General features: G+C 35.3%; 1 protein-coding gene across 2 annotated transcripts in view; it reads right to left on the bottom strand.

The window, feature by feature from the left end:
* The window catches only part of DNAL1 (dynein axonemal light chain 1), a 39,462-nt gene extending 16,364 nt beyond the window's left edge, over positions 1 to 23,098 (bottom strand). The window contains exons 1-5 of one of the 2 annotated variants that reach the window (XR_014261048.1): positions 22,990 to 23,098; positions 15,961 to 15,999; positions 11,902 to 12,011; positions 8,804 to 8,859; positions 3,212 to 3,267 (exon numbers count right to left, since the gene is read on the bottom strand). Coding sequence is in view for 1 of the 2 variants with exons in the window: in XM_082451911.1 (XP_082308037.1) it covers positions 3,212 to 3,267; positions 8,804 to 8,859; positions 11,902 to 11,936 (147 nt within the window). In the remaining variant the exon portion in view is untranslated. Of the gene's footprint in view, positions 1 to 3,211; positions 3,268 to 8,803; positions 8,860 to 11,901; positions 12,012 to 15,960; positions 16,000 to 22,932; positions 22,955 to 22,989 lie in introns of those variants that run through there. The other variant, XM_082451911.1, reaches the window with a different exon arrangement.
* Between the last annotated feature and the right edge of the window lie 14 nt (positions 23,099 to 23,112).

Genomic DNA, 23,112 nt, shown 5'->3' on the forward strand with positions numbered 1-23,112 from the left:
TGAACAGAACTGACTTGCTTATCAGGATTTGTGTGTGTGTCACACAGAGAGAAAGAGACAGAGACAGAGGGAGAGACAGAGAGAGGGAAAGAGAATAAACAAATAAGAAAAATGGAAAAAAATTATAGGTGATAAGAGTTATTGTCTAGAGGACTGCTTTATATATAGGATAGTTGGGTCTCTTTTGAGGAAGTGACATCTGAACTGAAGTGTGAAAGTTAAGGAGCCAGTAATGTGGAAATCCAGGGTAACAGAGTTTTTTAAGGAAGAGGAAACAGCAAGTACAAATGTCCTCAGGTGGGAATGAACCTGGCATGTTCAAGGAAGAGAAAGAAGGCCAGTGGCTGGAGATTACCAACTTGGAAGAAAAGTAATATGAAATGAGATCCGAAAGGAAAGCAGAGGCCAGCCAATCACATATAAGAACAGGCTTATAATGTACCTTAATAGTCAGTTTTCCTAAGTAGTTTTAAATAGACTCCTTTTCTTCAATTTAACATTCCATGTTTCACATATTAGAGTAGTTATTTGTAACTTACTGAGGCAGCTATTCAAATCATGCTATGAGGCTGATGTGTCTAGATGAATAACTCAGTTAGCATGTGAACCTATTTGAAGTCCACCATCTGTATCCCTATGGAGACGTATTTTTCTTTAGTCTTTGCATAAGTGGTAAACCTTTTGGACTGGTTAAATGTTTTTGGTGTATGTATACACACACACACACACACACACACACACACACACATACATACATCCTGGGGAAAAAACCAACTGTTGGGGGTTATTGATGGCAGTCTATAGAAAGTAAAGAGATCTAAGTAAATGATGGTTCAGCTAGATAATATCGCCATACATGCCTTTAATCCTATATTTACAATTTCTTTGTGGTTTCTAGGTATATATTACATTTATTGGGAGAAATTATACACCATATCAATAGTTGAGAATCTGGTGTTCTGTAAATACCTGGGGGAACATCAAGCATTTATCATATTGGCCCTAAAGATTTAGGGGTATATTTATTTGCAAGCTCTTCCTTTTCAGATAATTCAAAGTAATGTTTAGCCTGAAGTATAATAAATTCTGAATTTTTGTACTATAATTTAATATTTTATCCATTATGAATAATGTCCCTATATATGACATTTTTACCATCTAAGGCTCACAGAATGAAGAGAAGGCAAAATGTCGTTACATTTACCAATCATTTAGAACATCAAAAAAAAATTTTTTTATAGATCATTAGGATTTTATTCATCATATCTAGCTAGAAAGCAAATAATTCATCTACTGGTTATTGTTTTGGGGGAGAAAACTCCCTTTATTTAACTACAGAATGTAATCTCTAAGAATTTCCAAACATTTTATAAATTTATGTCAGTAAGTAGACATGTAGATGTGGGAATATTATCAGATAATTCAAGATAATTCCAAAATTGCACCTCTGAACACTGACTCCTATTCACGTGTTTTGGCTGTTTCTGTAATGGGTGGGGGAGGGGAATGGTCATTTTAGCCTGTCTGGTCTTGGGAGGTTATTGTTGGGAAGCACTGCAGTTTCAGCCTCATTGACTCTTATGAAGAACAAGCTAGAGTTATCGGGCTTGGGGGGGGACAGGAAACCCAAGTGACAAAATATTTCAGGGTTTTTATGAAGTATTTAACAATCAGCACTTTAAAAAAAAATTATTATCTTTTGGGGAACATACACAAGAAAAAGAAATTAGTTTCATCTTTTCTGAAATTGCCTATTGTTTTACAATATTGCTTCATCTCAACTTTGCAAGGAAATTCAAATGGCCAATAAATATACAAATAAAATACACTGTCAAAAACTTTAAAAAATTTAAAAATGCCCACGGTTGGTAAAGGGAAATGAAAACCCTCATACATTATTGATGGTAGTATAAATTGTTACAAGCTTTCCAAAGGGTAACTTGATAATATGTCACAAAAGCCTTAAAAGAAATTCATACTTTTGACCCAGCAATTCCATTTCAAGGAATTTATCCAAGGAATTATTCATAGATGTGTGCAATAATATAGCTAAAAGGAGATTTATAACAGCATTGATTATAATAACTCCAAACTGGAAATAAATAATGAATAATAACTTATTTAAATAAATTATGGTACATCAATAAAACAGAATATTATGCTGTCATTAAAAAAGTATGGTTGAAAATTATTTTAAAAACTTAAATAACATCCTCTGATCAAAAACCTCCAATGGCTTTGCAAGCCACTTGGAAAAAAATCTAAAATCTTACCAAGTCCTATAAGGATTGGTTCTTGGCTCCCTCTCACCACTGAGGACAATTCTCCCTCATTCAACTCTTGCTCTTACTCAAGCATACCAAGGAGCTTCAGTTTCAAGACATCTGCACTTGCTGTCCCTCTTCAGTCTGGAGCACTGGTCCCTTGGTCAGCTCTAGAGCCTACATTCTCACTTTTAGAGAGGACTTCCCATCAATCTACGTTCTCTTATATGCCTCATTTTTGTTTTTGTTTTTTTTAAATCAATAATTATATTTTATTCCATGATCACCATAAAATCCATATAAATGCTACAAAGACAGAGATGGCATGTTAACCACATAGGAAGATAACATAAATTTGGAAAAATATATAAATTAGGAAAATATAAAATTAGAATTTAAAATTTTCTGGCCAGGCAGAAACTTGAGATAATTTTTAACACTAAAATTAAATGGAAATAATTATCTATTTGGAATATATATGTCTCGTTTATCTTCATTGCATTCATCACCACCTGATGTATTATTATACAATTATTTTCTAGTCTGTCTCCCTCCACTATAATTTAAATTCAATGAGAGCAAGGACTTTATTTTATATCCTGCTGTATCTCTAGTGCCTAGAACAGTGCCTGGCTAAAAGCAGGCATTCAGTAAATATATTGAATGAATTTGCTGAATGAATGAATGACATGGAAAAAATGATCTTTATATACTAAGTAAAAAAAAGAGATGCAAGACAATATATATGGTATGAGTTCATTCTCTACATACCCACCAAATAATAGGAAAAAAAGGCAAGAAAGATGTCAATCAAAATGTTAGCAGTGGTTTATAGGTAATTTTTATATTTGCTTTTCTATTTTGTAAAGTTTCTGCAACAGACAAGTATTATTTGAATACTCAAGAAAAAGAGTGTATGCTTTTTTAAGTAATAAATAACAACCTACCAGTCCATTTAAGTTCTTTATGTTGTTTCTTCCTAAAGACAATATTCTCAAGTTTTCTGTAGAGGAAAGAAAACAATTTTGGTTTATTAGAATCATATTACACAATTGTTATAAATCTAATATAATAAAGCTTTAATACATTTATATAGGGACTTCTCTGGTGGCGCAGTGGTTAAGAATCCGCCAGCCAATGCAGGGGACACGGGTTTGAGCCCTGGTCCAGGAAGATCCCACATGCACAGAGCAACTAAGCCCATGTGCCACAACTACTGAGCCTGCACTTTAGAGCCCTTGAGTCACAACTACTGAGCTCGCGTGCCACAACTACTGAAGTCATGCGCCTAGAGTTCGTGCTCCACAGCAAGAGAAGCCGCCGCAAGGAGAAGCCCATGCATCGCAACGAAAAGCAGCCCCCGCTCGCTGCAACTAGAGAAAGCCCATGTGCAGAAACGAAGACCCAATGCAGCCAAAAATTTTAAAAATAATAATAATAATTTTTTTAATTAAAAAAATACACTTATATAATATCCTTATATAATAAAAAAGGCTGTATTAATAAAACATGGTAATCAAGTAAGAAATAACATAGATATATCACTAAGGTAAACACTACAACTACAATTGCACATCATGCCAATGTTAAATTTTAAATGGTTAGCTATTTGAAATGCATGGTTTTAATATTATAAGGATAAAATAAGAGTAAAGAAGATTTGAACTTTAAATTTGGGAGCATATATATTTCAAATTTCTTATAATATGAGGACTTACACTAGAAAATAGAAAACATATTCATGTTTGGTCCACCTTGCTCCACAAAGGATTAGAAGTGAAATCAAATGAATCAGTATTTTAAAAATCTTTTGCTTTCATTTTTTAAAATAATTAAATTGTGATTGGTTAAAAAATGTCTATTTGTATTTTTTAAAAGAATGTTTCTATTTTTATATCTATAGGCTATTTCTGGAAGAGAAAAGTAGAAACAGTGGTTGGTTTGGGGGAGGAACTGAGAGTCAGTCTATGGTCAGAGGAAGATATTTTTATTTTTATTTATTTATTTATTTATTTATTTTATTTTGGCTGCAACGGGTCTTAGTTGCGGCATGCGGGATCTTCATTGCGGCATGAGGGATCTTTAGTTGAGGCATGTGGGCTTCTTAGTTGTGGCATGCGGACTCTTAGTTGCTGCATGCAAACTCTTAATTGCAGCATGCATGCAGGATCTAGTTCTCTGACCAGGGATCGAACCCAGGCCCCCTGTATTGGGAGCGTGGAGTCTTACCCACTGGACCACCAGGGAAGCCCCTGGAGGAAGACATTTTTAACTGTACCGTCTTCTGAACTATTTGCATAAAACCATGTACATACATTATTTTTCAAAATTAAAATAAAAGATTTCTAGTAAAACACAGGAAACCTCACTTCTGTCCTAGAAAACTACTGTGATTACTTATGCATAAGTTATACATTTAATTTTCACAACTTAAACTTCTATAACTGTGCTGTCCAGTATGGTAGTTACTAACCACATGTGGATATTTAATTTAATTAAAATTAAATACGATAAAAAATTCAGTTTCTCCATCACATTAATCACATTTCAAGAGCCTAATAGCTACATATGGCTAGTGGCAACTGTATTGGGACAGTGCAGATAATTCTGTTGGATGGCACTGTTCTATAACATCCATAATTCAATGGTTAAGAGCACAAATCCATAACTGAGTTCCAATCCTAACTCTCTAGGGAAGTAACCAAACCTCTTAGAATCTCAGTTTTGTCATATGTAAAATGAGGAAGTATAGGATCTACCTTATAAGAGTATAAGGATTAAATGAGATAATTGTCTAAAATATTCAGCACAAGGCTTAATCCATGGTAAGTACAAATAAATGATGTACGTGTGTGTGTATCAGGCATATATATAGTGAGAGAGGAGTCAAGAAATTACCAAGGAGTTTGGCCTGAGCAACTAGAAGAATGCAGTTGTCACTATCTGAGACAGACACACAAGAAGTTGGGTTAGCTAGGGCTGGGGAAGGACATCAGGACTCAGTATTGGACATGTTAAGTATGAGATGTCCAGTAGACATCCAATGGAAATGTCGGGCAACTGAATGTGTGAATCTGGAGTTCAGAGGAGATGTATGGACTAGAGATATAAATTTGGGAGCCATCAGCATATAGATGGTAAAACCATGATCTGGATGAGATAATCTAGGGAGTAGGTGAAGATAGAAAAGAGAAGAGATCCAAGAACTGAGTCCCCAGATACTCCAACATTTAAAATTTGAGGACATGAGACTGGGAAGAAGTAGCCAAAAAGGCAGGAGAAAATCAGAAGGGTACAGTGTCCTAGAAATCCAATACTGAAATTGCTTCAGAGAGAAAAGAAATCATCCATGTCAAAATACACTTAGGTCAACTAAGATAAGAACTGATCTCAGAAATTAGAGATAACAGATATATACAAATCTTTTAAAGATAGTATCTAACTTAAATACACACAACTCCTTTTTTTAAAAATGCACATTAAAATGGCAATGAAAGGCTAAAGAGATCTTACTTATTGCTGTACGGGGAAGTAAATAATGATATCAAACTTAATAGATTAACTCTTCTAACATTACAGAATTATGCACTTTCCATATTTTATATGCTGCATAAGTAGAGAGCACCACTAGAAGGAAAACACTGTTTTTTTCTTCTTAGGTCCTGATGAAAATCAAAACAATATCTTAAAGTTTTATGTTTACTTATTTAGTAAACTGAAGGAGTATACCTTTTTACCAAGAAACTTTACTTTCTAATCTTTAATATGAGAGTATTAATATTCACATTGTACAGCTTTTTAGTCACAGTTTTGAACATAGTCATGTCATACAGTTTTCTAGTCACAGTTTTGAAACAATATATACTGCTGTTAGGGTTATTGTGCCTTATAACCCCACTGTTAAATAGGAATACCTACTTATTTCAGATCCTCTTATCACAGCGTAGTAGGTAAGACTATAGTGCTCATGAAAGGAAAGGGGTGGGAGGCAAGCTAGCGTCATATATTCAATCTCTTGCATGAATCAGTTGGCTTCATTTTGCTTCATAGTCACAGACAAAGTGTATTCTCTCCATAGACTGCAGAAATACCATTTGTTATAAGCAGAACTAAAATGAGATGCATCAAATATAGCAAATACATGGTACAAATGCCTATTCTCTCTCATTCCATGCCTACATCAGACATCAATAATTGATCAAGGTACTCTTTTCCACTGAATTTTTGGAACTCTTCTTCATACGACTTTCCTGAGAGTCACTACCAATTGACCAAAGAGAATATGAGTTCAAACCCATTACCAGCTTATATAGAAGGTTTTTCATATTTTCATTTTCATATTGTCAGTCATGTTTTTATGAAAGAAAAGCATGTTATCCATACTGATAAATAATGTTATCAATTTAGTCTCCTTTAAGCAAGTTATTTCAAATACAGACAAAGAATAGGGAATAAAATGAAATATAAATTGTTTAATGAGTCAGTGAAAAATGGAATAGACGGAATCATCTTTTACACAACTCTAATAGTGAACACTTCCTCTCCAGCAGTATGTAAATACTGAGTGCACCTTTGAGTACGGTACTGGGCGGGGATGGAGATTTGGAATAGAAGATAGAAAGATTAATAAGATGTGATGTTTGCCCTCAAGGAGCTCATTATCTGAAGAGACAGAACATATTCCTCACTAACTATAATAACAGCTAATATTTCTTGAGCATTTATATGCAGTAGGCACTATTCTAAGAACTTTATACACACTACTCATTTAATCTTCACAATAACTATATGAAGTAAGTAATTATTATTATAATCTAAGGTAGACTGTTATAAATGTTCCCAAGAAAGAGTAATTATTATGATGATGGACATTAAAGAAGTCTTTAGGGGTCTCCCTCTAAATGACATTTAAACTTGGCATTCTTAATCTTAATTTTGTTTCTTGTAGGGTTTTCCTGCTAGAGGAAGGGGCTGTTCTCAATGAAAAGCACTGCATTAACAAGTGCACAAAGTCATAAAAAAAGAATTATATGTTTGGGTGTGAAGAGGATGTCACAAGCTTTTAGATGACCCTGAATGCAACCTTAAGGCATCTGGTCTTTATTAGGCAAAGGGGAGGCATTAAAGGTCTCTGATCTGGAGGAATGATAATGAGAACAATATTTTTAAAAAGAAAACTCTGGTGTCAGTGCTGAAGGTCAATGGAAGAACAGAAAGATAGGAGACAAGGAGATCAACTGGGAGGCTATAACAGAAGTTGTAAGGCAGTGTTTTTTCAAACTGTGGGTCATGTGAAATCAACTTAGTGGGTTGTGACAAGCATTTAAAAAACAATGAAATCACGCTAAAAAAATTTATACTGGAACCTATGCTATAAGGGTAAATATTGTTTTACAAATTTTAATCCAGTTCATATGTATATGCTATATTTGATATGTGTATTCATATGAATATATATATACTGAGTCGTTAATTCAAATGTATTTCTTACTGTGGGAAGTGATAAAAAACATCTAAAAAATATGACCTAAGGGGGAGATGATGAGGGTCTAAATTAAAGCTGTAGCTCCTGGAAATGGAAAAGCAACAAATTATTTGAGAGCTCTTTCAAAGAATAGAGTTAACAGGACTTACGGATGAACTTGCATGTAGGGCTTGATGGAAGTAAAGGGAAATATGATAGGCTAAATAATGGCTCACCAAAAGATACCTATATCCTAATCCCTGGAACCTGTGAATGTTACTATACGTGGGGAAAAATTACTTTGCAGATGTGATTAAGTTAGGGATCTTAAGATGGGGAGAGTATCCTTGATTACCCAGGTGTTCCCTAAATGCAATCACATGTATCCTCATAAGAGGGTGACAGAGAAAGATATGACAGAGACAAAAGAGGAGAAGGCAATATGACGACAGAGGCAGATATTGGAGTGACACAGTCACAAGCCAAGGAATCTGGCAGCCATCAGAATCTAGAAAAGGCACGGAAAAGATTCTCCCCTGAAGCCTCTAGAGAAGGTGTGGCCCTCTTGATTTTGGCCCAGTGAAACTGATTTCAGACTTCTGGCCTCTAGAACAGTGAGGGAATACATTTCTGCAGTTTTAAGCCACCAAGTTTCTGCAGCCACAGGCAACTAGCACAAGGAGCCTTGGCAACTGAGAAGGTGTCGATGTCATTAACAAAGACAAGGAGCACAGGAAAAACAGGGATGGTCAAGAATAAAATTTTAAATATAATAAGTATGAAACATAAGATAAATCTGAACAAAAAAATATAAAAAACCTGATTTTCTATTTAAGATATTTCAATTCTAACACTACAAAAACTTTATAATGTCTTTAAACTGCTCAGGTTTCATGTTATCTCTACTTTTCTTTGGATAATTAAATAAGACACATGGTTTATATATTCTTTCTGACATCTGACAATTACTGTGGTTAAAACAGGTGCCAGCTTCTAGGATTATGTAGTGCCTCTGGAATGTTTATTCCAAATAACTACAAAATCCAAGAACCATCTGTTACTGTGGATCACTTACTTAAGCCATTCAGGTTTGCAATTTTTTCAATGCAGTTTGTAGACAGTGAAAGCTTCCTAAAAAAAAAAAAAAGGAACACTTGAATTAATAAGAAAAAAATGTTAATGGTATATCAGAAATTATTCCTCAAGTACCCACAGAAGATGATATTTAAGTCACATTTCCTTTTACACTGAATCCTTTTTTCCCTCTCAGACATGACATGTATTCCTTCATTTTGAAATCTTCATACTTTTTCCCTGATTACAAAAGTTAATATACACTATTGTATAAAATCAAAAAAACCTTTTTGAGGGTAATTTGGTGTTATCTATTAAATTTTTAAATGCATGTATTTTTGACCCAGTAATTCATTTCTAGGAATATGTCCTATTGAAATACTAATACAAATGCCAAAAAATATATGAATTAGATTATTTACTGTATTATTGTAATAGCAAAAAAGTGGGAAAAAATTTATAAATACCCATCAGCTGAGGAATACAGATAATGAAATACTATCTGCCACTAAAGCAAACAAGATTGGGCTATACATACCAACTTGGGAAAATGTCCATGATATGTGTATAATAAAAAGTTATGTAATCCTAACCACCCCACACATTCCTCCAGAGATAATGACTTTTAATAGTTCGTATATATTTTTCTAGATTTTTTTCCTATACATACTTTAATTGTATAAAAACAAATTTTTAAAGGGAGCATAATTATACGTTATTAATCTTCCTTTCTTGACAAAAATGTTTAATATCTTAGTAAATTTCATGCAAAGAATATAATAAAAGCTAATTTTATTGAACACTTAATGTGTGCCTAGTATTCTTCTAAGTACTTTACATGTATTAACTATTTTAACCATCAGAACAATCCTATGAAATAAGTATTATTATCCAAATTTTACAAATGAGGGAACTGAGGCACAAAGATGTTAAGCAATTTGCCTGATATTATACAACCAGAATGTAGCACAGGCAAATTTAAGATGCCAAAAAACTGACTCTAGAACATATGATCTTATCCTTCTGATTTGACCTGAAGAGGAATTCTTCTTCTTTTTTTTTTTTTTTTTTTTGCTTGAAACACTAAAAGCAATTACTGTACACTGTAAATTACTGGTCAAATCTGTGTGTTTTCTAGTCATTCCCCATTCTCAAGAACAACCAGTTAAAGTGAAAAATGGACTGGAAAATCTGGGACTACGGTTGGGGAATGATTCTTTAATTGTTGTTTAGGCAACCTGCTCAAAGAGTGTCAGCAAAAATATGAACAGGGTGACTCTTTCTAAGCAGTTTCCAAGGTACTTTGGTATGGGGTACAGAACCTTCTCAAATGCTTGCCTTTGAAATGGCTTTATGATAAAAAGATATTTGACCACTTTGAAATAATGCTCTTTGAAATCATGATTTTTGAAGCCAAAAACACATCTAAGGTGGGTTTTTATGTAATACATTGTGTTCTCATCACAAAGGACAAGTTGCATACAATAACTAAATACATTTGCTTTTCCCTTTAATTCCAAAGACAGGTATTAGTCTAATGCATGAGTTCACAAATATGCATCTAAGAGTCATTCAGATTGCTTATTATAAATACAGATACCTAGTTTCATCAGTAGATTCTGTTTCTATAAATTTGGAGTGGGGCTTATCTACTGCACAAGGAGATTCTTATATAGGTAGCCAGGGGACCACAGTTAGAAAAACACAGGATGAAGAGATCAGAAAGAACCCCAATTGATTCTGTAACATTCTACACCCCTGACAAGACACTGCAGCCTGAGAGCACAGTTACAAGGTGTCATGGTATAATTGCCTCAAATTAGCCACAGAACCCTGCTAAAAAGTGTGTATTTAGAAAATAAGTTAAAAGGAATAAATATAGATCTGATACTTAAAGTCTTGGATAAATAGGATTACAAATAAATGTAACTTGATCCCAATTCGGAAAAAAAATTAGAAGGTGCTATATCAAAATGCTGAGACTTCCCTGGCGGTCCAATGGTTAAGACTCTGTGCTTCCATTGCAGGGGGCAGGGGTGAGATCCCTGATCCCTGGTCGGGGAACTAAGATCCCACATGCCCTGCAGTGCGGCCAAAAAATTAAAAAAATAATAAAAAACAAAATGCTAACACTGGTTCTCAAAAGGTGTGCAATTTTGGTTGATATTACTTCCCTTTGTGCTTTTAATATTTTCTAGGTTTGTTTTTTTTTTTAATTATTTTGTGTCCCTCATGACTTTTAAAGAGGGCTCTTTTTTTTTTTTTAATTTATTTTATTTATTTATTTTTGGCTGCTTTGGGTCTTTGTTGCTGTGCGTGGGCTTTCTCTAGTTGTGGTGAGCAGGGGCTACTCTTCGTTGCGGTGAGCGGGCTTCTCAGTGCAGTGGCTTCTCTTGTTGTGGAGCACAGGCTCTAGGCACGTGGGCTTCAGTAGTTGTGGCACGTGGGCTCAGTAGTTGTGGCTCGTGGGCTCTAGAGCGCAGGCTCAGTAGTTGTGGCGCACAGGCTTAGTTGCTCCGCGGCATGTGGGATCTTCCCAGACTAGGCATCAAATCCGTGTCCCCTGCATTGGCAGGCAGATTCTTAACCACTGCGCCACCAGGGAAGCCCTTCTAGGTGCTTTACAATGTATTTTCATAGTTTGAAAAGTATTTTTTAAAGCAGTATCTCTTATGTCTCTGAGTAAGTATAGTATTGACTTTGGTGGATAATCTTACAAGGGAAAGTACTAGATTTTATGACAGAGAAATAGCTTAATTGTGTTATTTAGCTTCTCCTAAGAGACAAGGAAATTTCTATTCTCCAGGCATATTGTAAAAATTGTACTGTAAAAAAATACAGTACAGGATTATTCAGGATTAATCTATTAATAATCCTAGAAACCAATAATCTTTTATGTTTGGCTTTGCCAAAGCGAGAATCAGAAAAAGAAAGAAAGAAAGAAGGGAGGGAGGGAGGGAGGAAAGAAGGAAGGAAGGAAGGAAGGAAGGGAAATGAAGATCAAGAAAATAAATATATTTTTCTAGTTTGTGTATTTAGAAAAGGAAGTGAAACTTAATAGCAATACTAGAAAGGACGAAGAAAGACAAGAGAACTTACTCGCAGTTAAAGAGTGTGGACAAGGACGCATCCATCTTCTCTATAGGGGGAATCTGGGCATACAGCTTTATCTCTCTGGCTTCGGATGGCTTCTGACTGGTTTTCTCTTCCTATGATAAAAATTAATTTGGAAGAAAATAATCCAAATGTGGAACTAGAAAAGGCCAAAATTTCTCAAGGCTTTTCAACGTTTATTTCAAAACAATTATTAAAACTCAATAATTCTGTACATTCTTGACAGTTCACTTATTGACAACATTTACTTACTGAACCTGACAACTAGCCTTATACATGGCTGATTCAGATAATTCACTCTTAGGTCTCAACCAAATGGAAAAGAGGAGGAAAGAATCTAACTTTTATTTCTGTAATTTTAAAAATCCTTTTAGAGCCTATCAATTAATAAACAAAAGTAAAACACAACAACAAAAACATTTTCCTGGGAAGAATTCCTTTTCCCTAAACAAACTTTTCCTAAGTATCAGATTCAGACCTATAAGATCAACTCTTTCTGTCATCTCATCCTTCTGTTCCTATATACAATTTAGTCTGAGCTAGAACCACCAAATACCAAGAATTTGGGAAGATTTTCTCTTTATGACAAAGCTGAGGTCAAATTTATTTGCTCTACAATAATTTACTACTAAATTCTACCTTAGAGTTTAATTTCAGTACTAAGTACACAGTTTAAATTTTAATTACCAGGATATGCTGCCTAATAATAGTTTCTAAGTACCTCAATACTTAGAGTTAGCTCTATCTCTCCAACAAAACAAGAAGATCCTACAGCTCAGGGACCATTTTCTTACTTTCCTATATTTTCTATAACCTGATATTAGACACAAAAGAGGCTTGTTTTTAAAAAATCAAATCATAACACATCAATAATAGGAAATATATAATCAGTTGAAAGAGATCTAATACACATTCACTCAGTATTTTTTTTTTGCCATACATTTATAGGTTAGGAGATGGGAGACTGACACCAAGTAGATCCTTAATAAATGTTGGGCTAATGAGTGCAAGAATGAGCATGATGTCTTCAAATAATCTTAAAGTCAAAGATTTATGGCCATAATGTAATCTAGAAATAGAACCTACAAACCAAACCAAAAAACCAACCACTTGTTATTATAAATAAATAAAATAAAATCCTAAAATCTGATTGAAGGAAATCAAATCTAATACTAAGCCTACTCCACACTTTTTTATTAAACAAAACAGATCTTTCACTAAGCAGAAAAATATTTTTTTAATGTAATTAGAGTACAAAGAAGTTTATAAGCACTAAAACAAAAATTCAAATATTTCATTATCCTACCCATTTTGTCTATTTTCCCTAGACACCAAGTTTCTTGAAAGACTTTTTATTTAAAGCCCAGCTACAAAAGCAAAAGATACATTATTATACAAAAAAACAACTGATAACATAGTCAAATATGTTATCACTGGGCATAGAAATTGAGGAGCCATCTCTATACTCTATGGAAATTCTATCTATAATGCTGAAATACAACTGTTCAAACTTTATAGAATGTTATATTCAAAATATTTGTTTATATTTAATGCATTTTTTACAATGCAGTTTCCTCTCTAATATTACTATATGCTTTTTAAAAATGTATTTGGTGTATGTATTGTGTACTTTTTCCAGATATAATGACATATAGCACTGAATAAGTTTAATATATACAGCATAACAATTTGACTTATAAATTCACAAAACGATTACCACAATAAGTTTAGTGAACATCCATCATCTCATAAGATACAAAATAAAAGAAAAAGAAAAAAATTTTTCCTTGTGATGAGAACTCTTAGGATTTACTCTCTTAACTTTCATATATAACATACAGCAGTGTTAATTATATTAATCATGTTGTACATTACACCCCTAGTACTTATTTACCTTGTAACTGGGAGCTTGTACCTATTGACCATCTTCATCCAATTCCCCCTACCCCTACTCCTTGGCTCTGGTTACCACAAATCTGATGCCTTTTTCTATGAATTTGTTTGTTTGTTTGTTGAAATATAATTGACCTACAATACTATGTTAGTTCCCAGTGTACAACATAGTGATTCAACATTTCTATACATTATAAAATGATCACTATTTTTTACAGATTTATTGAGATATAACTGACATATAACATTGTTTATGTTTAAGGTATACCACGTGATGCTTTGATACATGTATACATTGCAAAATGATTACCAGAAAAAGGTTAGTTAACACATCCAGCACCTCATATCATTATTTTTTTGTGTGCTGAGAACATTTACGATCTACTCTCCAGACTTCCCTGGTGGCACAGTGGTTAAGAATCTGCCTGTCAATGCAGGGGACATGGGTCCGAGCCCTGGTCCGGGAAGATTCCACATGCCACGGAGCAACTAAGCCTGTGCACCACAACTACTGAGCCTGTGCTCTAGAGCCCACAAGCCACAACTACTGAGCCCACATGCCACAACTACTGAAGCCCACGTGGCAAGAGCCCATGCTCCACAGCAAGAGAAGCCACTGCAATGAGAAACCCGTGCACTGCAATGAAGAGTAGCCCCCGCTGGCTGCAACTAGAGAAAGCTGGCGCACAGCAACAAAGACCCAACTCAGCCATAAATAAATAAATAAATTAATTAATTTAAAAAAATCTACTCTCTTAGCAACCTTCAAGTACATAATACAGTATTATTAAATATGCTGTACATTAGATCCCCAGAACGTATTCATCTTATAACTGGAAGTTTATAACCTTTGACCAACTTCTCCCCATTTCCTCCACTCAGCTCTGGCCACCACCATTCTAATCTGTTTCTATGAGTTCAGCTTTTTTAGATTCCACATGTAAGTGAGATCATACAATATTTGTCTTTAGCTACCTGACTTATGTCATTTAGCATAATGCACTCAAGGTCCTTCCATGTTGTCGCAAATGGCAGGATTTCCTTCTTTTTATGGCTGAATAATATTCCATTGTATACAAATATACATTTTCTTCATCCATTCATCCATTGATGAGCATTTAGGCTGTTTTCATGTCTTGGCTATTGTGAACAATGCTGCAATGAACATGGGGATACAGGTATCTCTTTGAGATAGTGGTTTCATTTCCTTCAGATATATATGCAGAAGTGGGATGGCTGGATCACATGGTAGATCTACTTTTAATTTTTGAGGAACCTTCATAGTATTTACCATAACACTGTACCAATTTACATTTACATCCCCACCAAAGTGCAAAAGAGTTTCTTTTCTCCGCATCCTCACCAACACTTTTCTCTCGTATTTTCGATGATAGCCATTTTAACAGGCGTGAGGTGATATCTCACTGCAGTTTTGATTTGCATTTCCCTGATGATCAGCGATGTTAAGCATCATTTTAGTATTTTTATTCAATGTTTTTTCAGTTGTCTATGCATGATTTTCGTTTGTCCACATTGACTGACCCTGTTCTAACCTCCAAGAGGCTAAAACCATCACTTGTCTAAAACCTAGATAATCCACAACACATATCAATCTATCACCTGAAAATGACATGTAGTTTAATGATGATAAAGTTGAAAAAGAAAATGTACTGTAACAGAGATTACAGCCATTACAGTAACAGATGAATCAGCCTTTCCATATTTAAATTCTCCAATGGTCAGATTTTTTTAATTGAAATTTTTATTGAGACACTTGAAAATTCATGTGCAGTTATAAAAAATAATACAGAGAGATCCCTTATACACTTTGCCCAGTTTCCCCCAATGGTAACATTTTTCAAAACTATAGTATAATATCACAACCAGGATATTGATATTGATGCAATCCACTGATTTTAATCAGATTTTCCCAATTTTATTTGTACATACGAGTGTAAATGTGTTTGCATGTGTATTAAGTTCTATACAATTTTATCACCTGTGTAGGCTCATGTATCCACTAACACCATCAAGATAGCTAAACAGTTCCAATACCACAAAGATCCCTTGTATTGAATGGTCATATTTAAATAACGATCCAAAAATTCTCCTTATGTGGTTTCTAGAAGAAGTAAAAACTCATAAACTCACCCATCTGGCTAGGGCTTCTTTGATTGTTGTTGCTTTTGCCTTAAAAAGAGAAGAAAAAACAAAGCTGTCTTTATTGGTGTGATTTGTTGACCCAATTTTCATGCAATAATTATTAGCCCTGGCATCTACCGCTAAAAAGATTAACTTCTTTTTTTGAGACTTTATATGCAAAGAGAGTGTTTTAATTTCCTGAAATCAGAAATACTCATTTAAATACCTCTCACAGAAATTAAGGAAATCGTGATGTAATGTCAGATACTTCACTCCCACTCGGTTTACAAAAAAACATATAGCTTTCAACACTGATATTAAAATATATCTTATTTCATTGATTCTAAGATTTATATCTTCTTCTATATTTTAATATCTTTGAAATTTGGATACATCTTACAACCAGGAACAATTTATAATTGCTGCAGCCAGGTAGCACTGATGAAGTTTTAGAAAAATATTAACCATCTTGGGCTTCCCTAGTGGTGCAGTGGTTAAGAATCGCCTGCCAATGCAAGGGACACGGGTTTGAGCCCTGGTCCGGGAAGATCCCACATGCTGCGAAGCAACTAAGCCCGTGTGCCACAACTACTGCGCCTGCGCTCTAAAACCTGCGAGCCACAACTACTGAAGCCCATGAGCCACAACTACTGAAGCCCACGCACCTAGAGCCCGTGCTCCACAACAAGAGAAGCCACTGCAATGAGAAGCCTGCGTACCGCAATGAAGAGTAGCCCCTACTCGCCGCAACTAGAGAAAGCCCACACGCAGCAATGAAGACCCAACGCAGCCATAAATAAATAAGTAAATAAATAAAAATAAGAACAGGGAACTATATTCAATATCCTGTGATAAACCATAATGGAAAAGAATATGAAAAAGAATGTATATATATATATATGTATATATACACACACACATATATATATATAACTGAATCACTTTGCTGTATGGCAGAAGTTAACACAACATTGTAAATCAACTATACTTGAATAAAATAAATTTTAAAAATATAAGAGAGAACAAGAGATAGAAAACAAATAAGTTAAGCATTCAAGATGTTTGAAAAAGTACATCATGAAGGCAGAAGGAGATACAAAGGAAGAAATCAATGAAAAGCAGAATGAGAGGAAAAAAGATTAACAAAACTAAAAGTGGGTTCTGAAGTCTCTGGCAAGCTCAACTGAGCTAAAAAGAGAGATATACAAATTTAAAATATAGAATAAATAAGGGGAAATAACACAGATATCACAGAGATTTTATTTATTTATTTATTTATTTATTTATTTTTGACTGCATTGGGTCTTCATTGCTGCACGCAGGCTTTCTCTAGTTGTGGCGAGCAGGGGCTACTCATCATTGCAGTGCGCGGACTTCTCATCGCGGTGGCTTCTCTTGTTGTGGAGCACGGGATCTAGGCACGCGGGCTTCAGTAGTTGTGGCATGTGGGCTCAGTAGTTGTGGCTCATGGGCTTTAGAGCATAGGCTCAGTAGTTGTGGCGCACAGGCTTAGTTGCTTCGCAGCATGTGGGATCTTCCCAGACCAGGGCTTGAACCTGGGTCCCCTGCATTGGCAGGCGGATTCTTAACCACTGGGCCACCAAGGAAGTCCCATCACAGAGATTTTAAAAATAAAATATTATAAACAAATATATGGTAATAAGTTTGAAAACCTAGACAAAGTATGCATTTCTAGAAAAAACAAAAGTGCCAAAACTCACAAGAAGAATCAGAAAATTTGAATAGACTAATTACTATTTAAAACATTAAAAAGATAATCAGAGATTTACCCTCATCCTCCTCCCCTAAAGCCCCAAGCCTAGATAAATTACAAGTTTTACCAAGCTTTCAGGCAACAGATATTCCTTGTTATACAAGTGGTTTCAGAAATCAGAAAAAAGAGGGAAAGTTTCCAACTTATTTTATGACGCCAGAATAACCTTGATGCCATAACCAGATAAGGAGCCCTCTTTACTTTTCAAAACAGATTTGAAAATCCTAGATACAACATTAGATCTCCAAAGCCAATGGTGTATAATGATCATGATCAAAAATGGCTTATGCCAGGATCATAAGGATTGTTTAACAACAGAAAAGTCTATAAATATAAATCATTTATTAATGGATTAAAGAGGAAAATCACATTTATTTCAGTAAGTGCAGAACGAGCAGTTGATAAAGTTCTACAGCTGATATTAAAAGCTCTCAACTAAGGGTTAAAGTGAAATTTCTTACTTGATAAAAGCTACACATCAAAAAGCTTCAACAAACACCACACTTAAGGGAGCAATTCATTCATTTCAGCAAATATTTATTGATTACCTCCTACGTACCAAACATTCTTTCACTTGCTGAGGATATATCAGTGAACAAAACAAAGATCCCTGCCTTCATGGAATTTACATCTACTGGCGGGAGACAGTGGTAAATAATATAATAAATAAATAGATATAAATCATATAGTATATTAGAAGGTGACAAATACTAAGGAAAAAGAAAAAGCTGAGCTTGGTAAAGAGTATCAGGATGTGTGTATATGTGTATGGAGGATTTATTTTAAAAAACGTGGTCAACGTGGGCCAAACTGGGAATGTAACATGAAAAGCATTCTCAAACTCCTAGAAGAGAACATAGGCAAAACATTCTCTGACATGAATTGTAGCAATGTTTTCTTAGGTCAGTCTCCCAAGGCAATAGAAATGAAAGCAAAAATAAACAAAAGGGACCTAATCAAACTTAAAAGCTTTGCACAGCAAAGGAAACCATAAACAAAATGAAAAGACAACCTATGGACTGGGAGAAAATATTTGTAAATGATGTGACTGACAAGGGCTAATTTCCAAAATATACAAATAGCTCATACAACTCAGTAACAAACAAAACAAAACAAGACAAACAAAAAAACCCAAACAACACAATCAAAAAATGGGCAGAAGACCTAAATAGACATTTCTCCAAAGAAGACATGCAGATAGCCTATAGACACATGAAAGATGCTCAACATCACTAATTATTAGAAAAATGCAAATCAAAACTACAATGAGGTATCACCTCACACTGGTCAGAACGGCCATCACTAAAAAGTCTACATTGGGACTTCCCTGGCGGTCCCGTGGTTAAGACTCCACACTCCCAGTGCAAGAGGCACAGGTTCGATCCCTGGTCAGGGAAGATCCCGCATGCCATGTGTGGCGACCAAAAAAGAAAAAAAAGTCTACACTGATTCACTTTGCTGTACACCTGAAACTAATACAACATTGTAAGTCAGCTATACTCCAATAAAAAAATTGTTTTCAAGTCTACTAATAATAAATCCTGGAGAGGGTGTGGAGAGAAGAGAACCCTCCTACACTGTTGGTGAGAATGTAAATTGGTGCAGCCAGTATGGAAAACAGCATGGAAGTTCCTTAAAAAACTAAAAATAGAGTTACCATATGATGCAGGAATCCCACTCCTGGGCATATATCCGGAAAAAACCATAATTTGAAAAGATACATGCACCCCAATGTTCATTGCAGCACTATTTACAATAGCCAAGACATGGAAGCAACCTAAATGCCCACTGACAGATGAATGGATAAAGAAGATGTGGTACATATATACAATGGAATACTACTCAGCCATAAACAAGAAATACTGCCATTTGCAGCAACATGGATGGACCTAGAGATTATCATACTAAGTGAAGTAAGCCAGAGAGAGAAAGACAAATATCATATGATATCACTTATATGTGGAATCTTAAAAAAATGATACAAATGAACTTATTTACAAAACAGAGGCAGACTCACAGACATAGAAAACAAATTTATGGTTACCAAAGGGGAAAGGTGGAAGGAGGAATAAATTAGGAATTTGGGAGCAACATATATATACTACTACATATAAAACAGATAAACAACAAGGACCTACTGTATAGCACAGGGAACTATATTCAATATTTTGTAATAAGCTATAATGGAAAAGAATATGAACAAGAATATAAATATATATATATGACTGAATCACTTTGCTGTACACCTGAAACTAACCCAACATTGTGAATCAATTATACTTCAATAAAAAAATAAATTTTAAAAAATGGATAATTCAAATAGCAAAAAAAATAGATAAACAACAAGGTCCTACTGTCTAGCACAGGGAACTATATTCAATATTTTGTAATAAGCTATAACGGAAAAGAATATGAAAAGGATATATATATTTAAATATGTATAACTGAATCACTTTGCTATACACCAGAAAACACAACATTGTAAATCAACTATACTTCAATAAAAAAGAAAAAAGTATTCTCTCTAAGATCCCAAACACATCAAGGATGCCTATCTACTATCACTGCTACTGTTTAACATGGTACAAGAGATCTTTATCAATATTACAATAAAAAGAAATACAAATTGGAATGATTAAAGGAGGAAATAAAACTCACTATGTGAAGATGATCATCTGTGTAGAAAACACAATAGAATAAACTAACAAATACTAGAACAGATAGAGTACAGCAAATGAAGAACTCTGTTGACAAGTTAGAAAAATTAAGAGATGATATTTTCAATGTAAAACCAACAAAGGACTACTATCTAGAATATACAAGAAACTCCTAAAATTCAAAACCAAACAACCAAAAAAGGGAAAAGTTGGTAAAAAATGTAAACAGAAAATTCACAGAAACTGAAAGCCAGATGACTAATAGTGAGGTATTTGAACTCAATGAAAATCAGAGAAATGCTGAGTAAAACAATGGGATATTAAAATACATCCTCAAATTGGCAAAAGTTAGAAAGTTAGTGAGAATGTAGAGAAATAGGAACTCTCATGCATTACTGAAGTAAGTAAGAACTAGTATAGTCATTCTGGAAAGCAATCTGACAATGCCTAGGGAAATTAAGTATGCATGGACTCTAGGACCCTGCAGTGTCACTCCTGGGTATACTTCCTAGAGAAATCCTTGCATGGGTCCAAAAAAAGACACCTATAAGAACACTTTCAAGTTGGAAGCAATCTAGTTATCTACAAATTGGTTTATCAGGTCACTAGTTCCCCTACAGATAGCGGGAGTCAAAACCTGAAATGCCTAAAGGACCAACAGACATCATTAATGTGTAAAGCTGGCCATGTAAAGAGGATAACTTCTACTTGGTTCTAGAAAACTGTTGGCAGGTGGACTTGGGACAAGAGTTACCCTAATATCACATTTCTCCAAATATGAAAACTCTGTTAATTGAAAGTAACACCCTTATTTTATGTACCATTAAGAAAGAAAAGATGCTGCCAATTATATCACAACAACATATTTCAGTAGTACAAAAATATGAAAAAAGATGTGTCTGATAGTGAAATATGGTACTTCTGATTTTTCAGAGAAGCCAGAAATCTGCGTTTTGATGTAAAATATGATCATTTTTAAGACACTGGAAGCTAATTTTTTTAAATTAAAAAACTATGTGGGACTGTATTTCTAGAGGGCCCCAGAACTACGAGTTTGCAGCCTCAGCTAGCTTCATCTAATTACTAGTTCTGATTCTCTATTTGAAGATTTTCAATAATTCTCATGGTTCATACTTTCAGAATTATTTAGGGCTAGTATTTCTTCACCTAAATATAAATTTAGGTTCAATAATTTTTTACTTTCCTTGGTTTTCAGCTAAATGCCTGTGGAATAAAGTAAGGAAGGCAGAGGGGAAAACTACTTTTAAAAGAGTAGGATTTAGGGACTTCCCTGGTGGCACAGTGGTTAAGAATCCGTGCCAATGCAGGGGACACGGGTTCGAGCCCTGGTCTGGGAAGATCCCACATGCCATGGAGCAACTAAGCCCATGCGCCACAACTACTGAGCCTGCGCTCTAGAGTCGGCAAGCCACAACTACTGAAGCCCGCGCGCCTAGAGCCCGTGTTCCACAACAAGAGAAGCCACCGCAATGAGAAGCCTGCACACCGCAAGGAAGAGAAAGCTCCCGCTCCCCACAACTAGAGAAAGGCCATAAAACAAATAAATTTATTAAAAAAAAAAAAAGAGTAGCATTTAATCTCTTGGTTGAGGTCAGGCATGATTTCCTCATCACTTCAATTTCCTGGGCTCAATTTCTGCCCACTTATATAGCAATGGAATCACAAAAAGAAGAAAACTAGTTAAACTTATTCTTTATAAATATTTCCATCAGGCAGGACAATCACATACTTTGCTAAATAGCTTTGGCTGGGTCTGTAACTAACCAACAACATCCCTTTTTCAACTACTAGTTGGATCTACCAAGTATATAAGCAAGAGAGTGCTCACTTTACGTAGGAGTTGAGGAGCATCACTAGGTAAAACCATTACTTCATAAAGAGCTTTGATTAGATAGCCCGCCGACAGATTTCAAGTCTAAGATAGCAGTATTTCTCAAAGTGTTGTGGGAGCCCTCCAATTTTAGAATCACTTGAAATGCACATTCCTGAATCCCCCAATTAATTAAACATTCATAATCTGCACTCCAATTTAGGCCAAAATCATACTCATGCGTACTGAAATTTGAGAAACACTACCCTAATATGTTGTGTTAGAGAGGGTTTTATAATGTTACAATGTTACTAATAACTGAAATGACAGTCATTCAGAGGGCAACCTGGGCGTATCACAGGTTATAAATACTGCGGCAATCAGTGTTACACACATTCCTCTCGTAACCAACACCACCCTCTATCTCGCCGGGGCGGGGGGCGGATTACTTCCATGTAAAAAGATATCCTTATTCACACTCCCCCTTCCATCACCTTTCCCACTCTACTCCGCTCTTTGCTTTTTGCCCTCTGCTCTTTGCCCTCCCTTTTCTCTGCCAGACTCTCTGGCAGAGATTAACCCAACCTCCAACCAGCCCCAGACCACCCGGTGCCAGGGCTTCTCTTTCGCCTCAGGCCTTAGAATCTACCGAGCCAGCATCCGCTACCGGCTTCCTTCCGCTGTTCGAGGACCTCCGCCATCCTCAACCCTCCAGTTACCCTTTTCCACTTCCAATCTTCTCTCAGCTTTGGCTACGAGGCCTGGAGGGTACTCACCATTCCGGCGGTTGCTACTGTCACTGCTCTGGTTGCTAGGGCCCGCCGGGGTCAGTGCGCATGCGCATCTCTTGGAGTTCTCCTTGGATCTCTACCCCGGCAGTGGTCTTTTCTCTCCGCCCT

The sequence above is a fragment of the Balaenoptera physalus genome (assembly GCF_965194825.1).
Source record: "Balaenoptera physalus genome assembly, chromosome: 2".
NCBI classification, from domain to species: domain Eukaryota; kingdom Metazoa; phylum Chordata; class Mammalia; order Artiodactyla; family Balaenopteridae; genus Balaenoptera; species Balaenoptera physalus.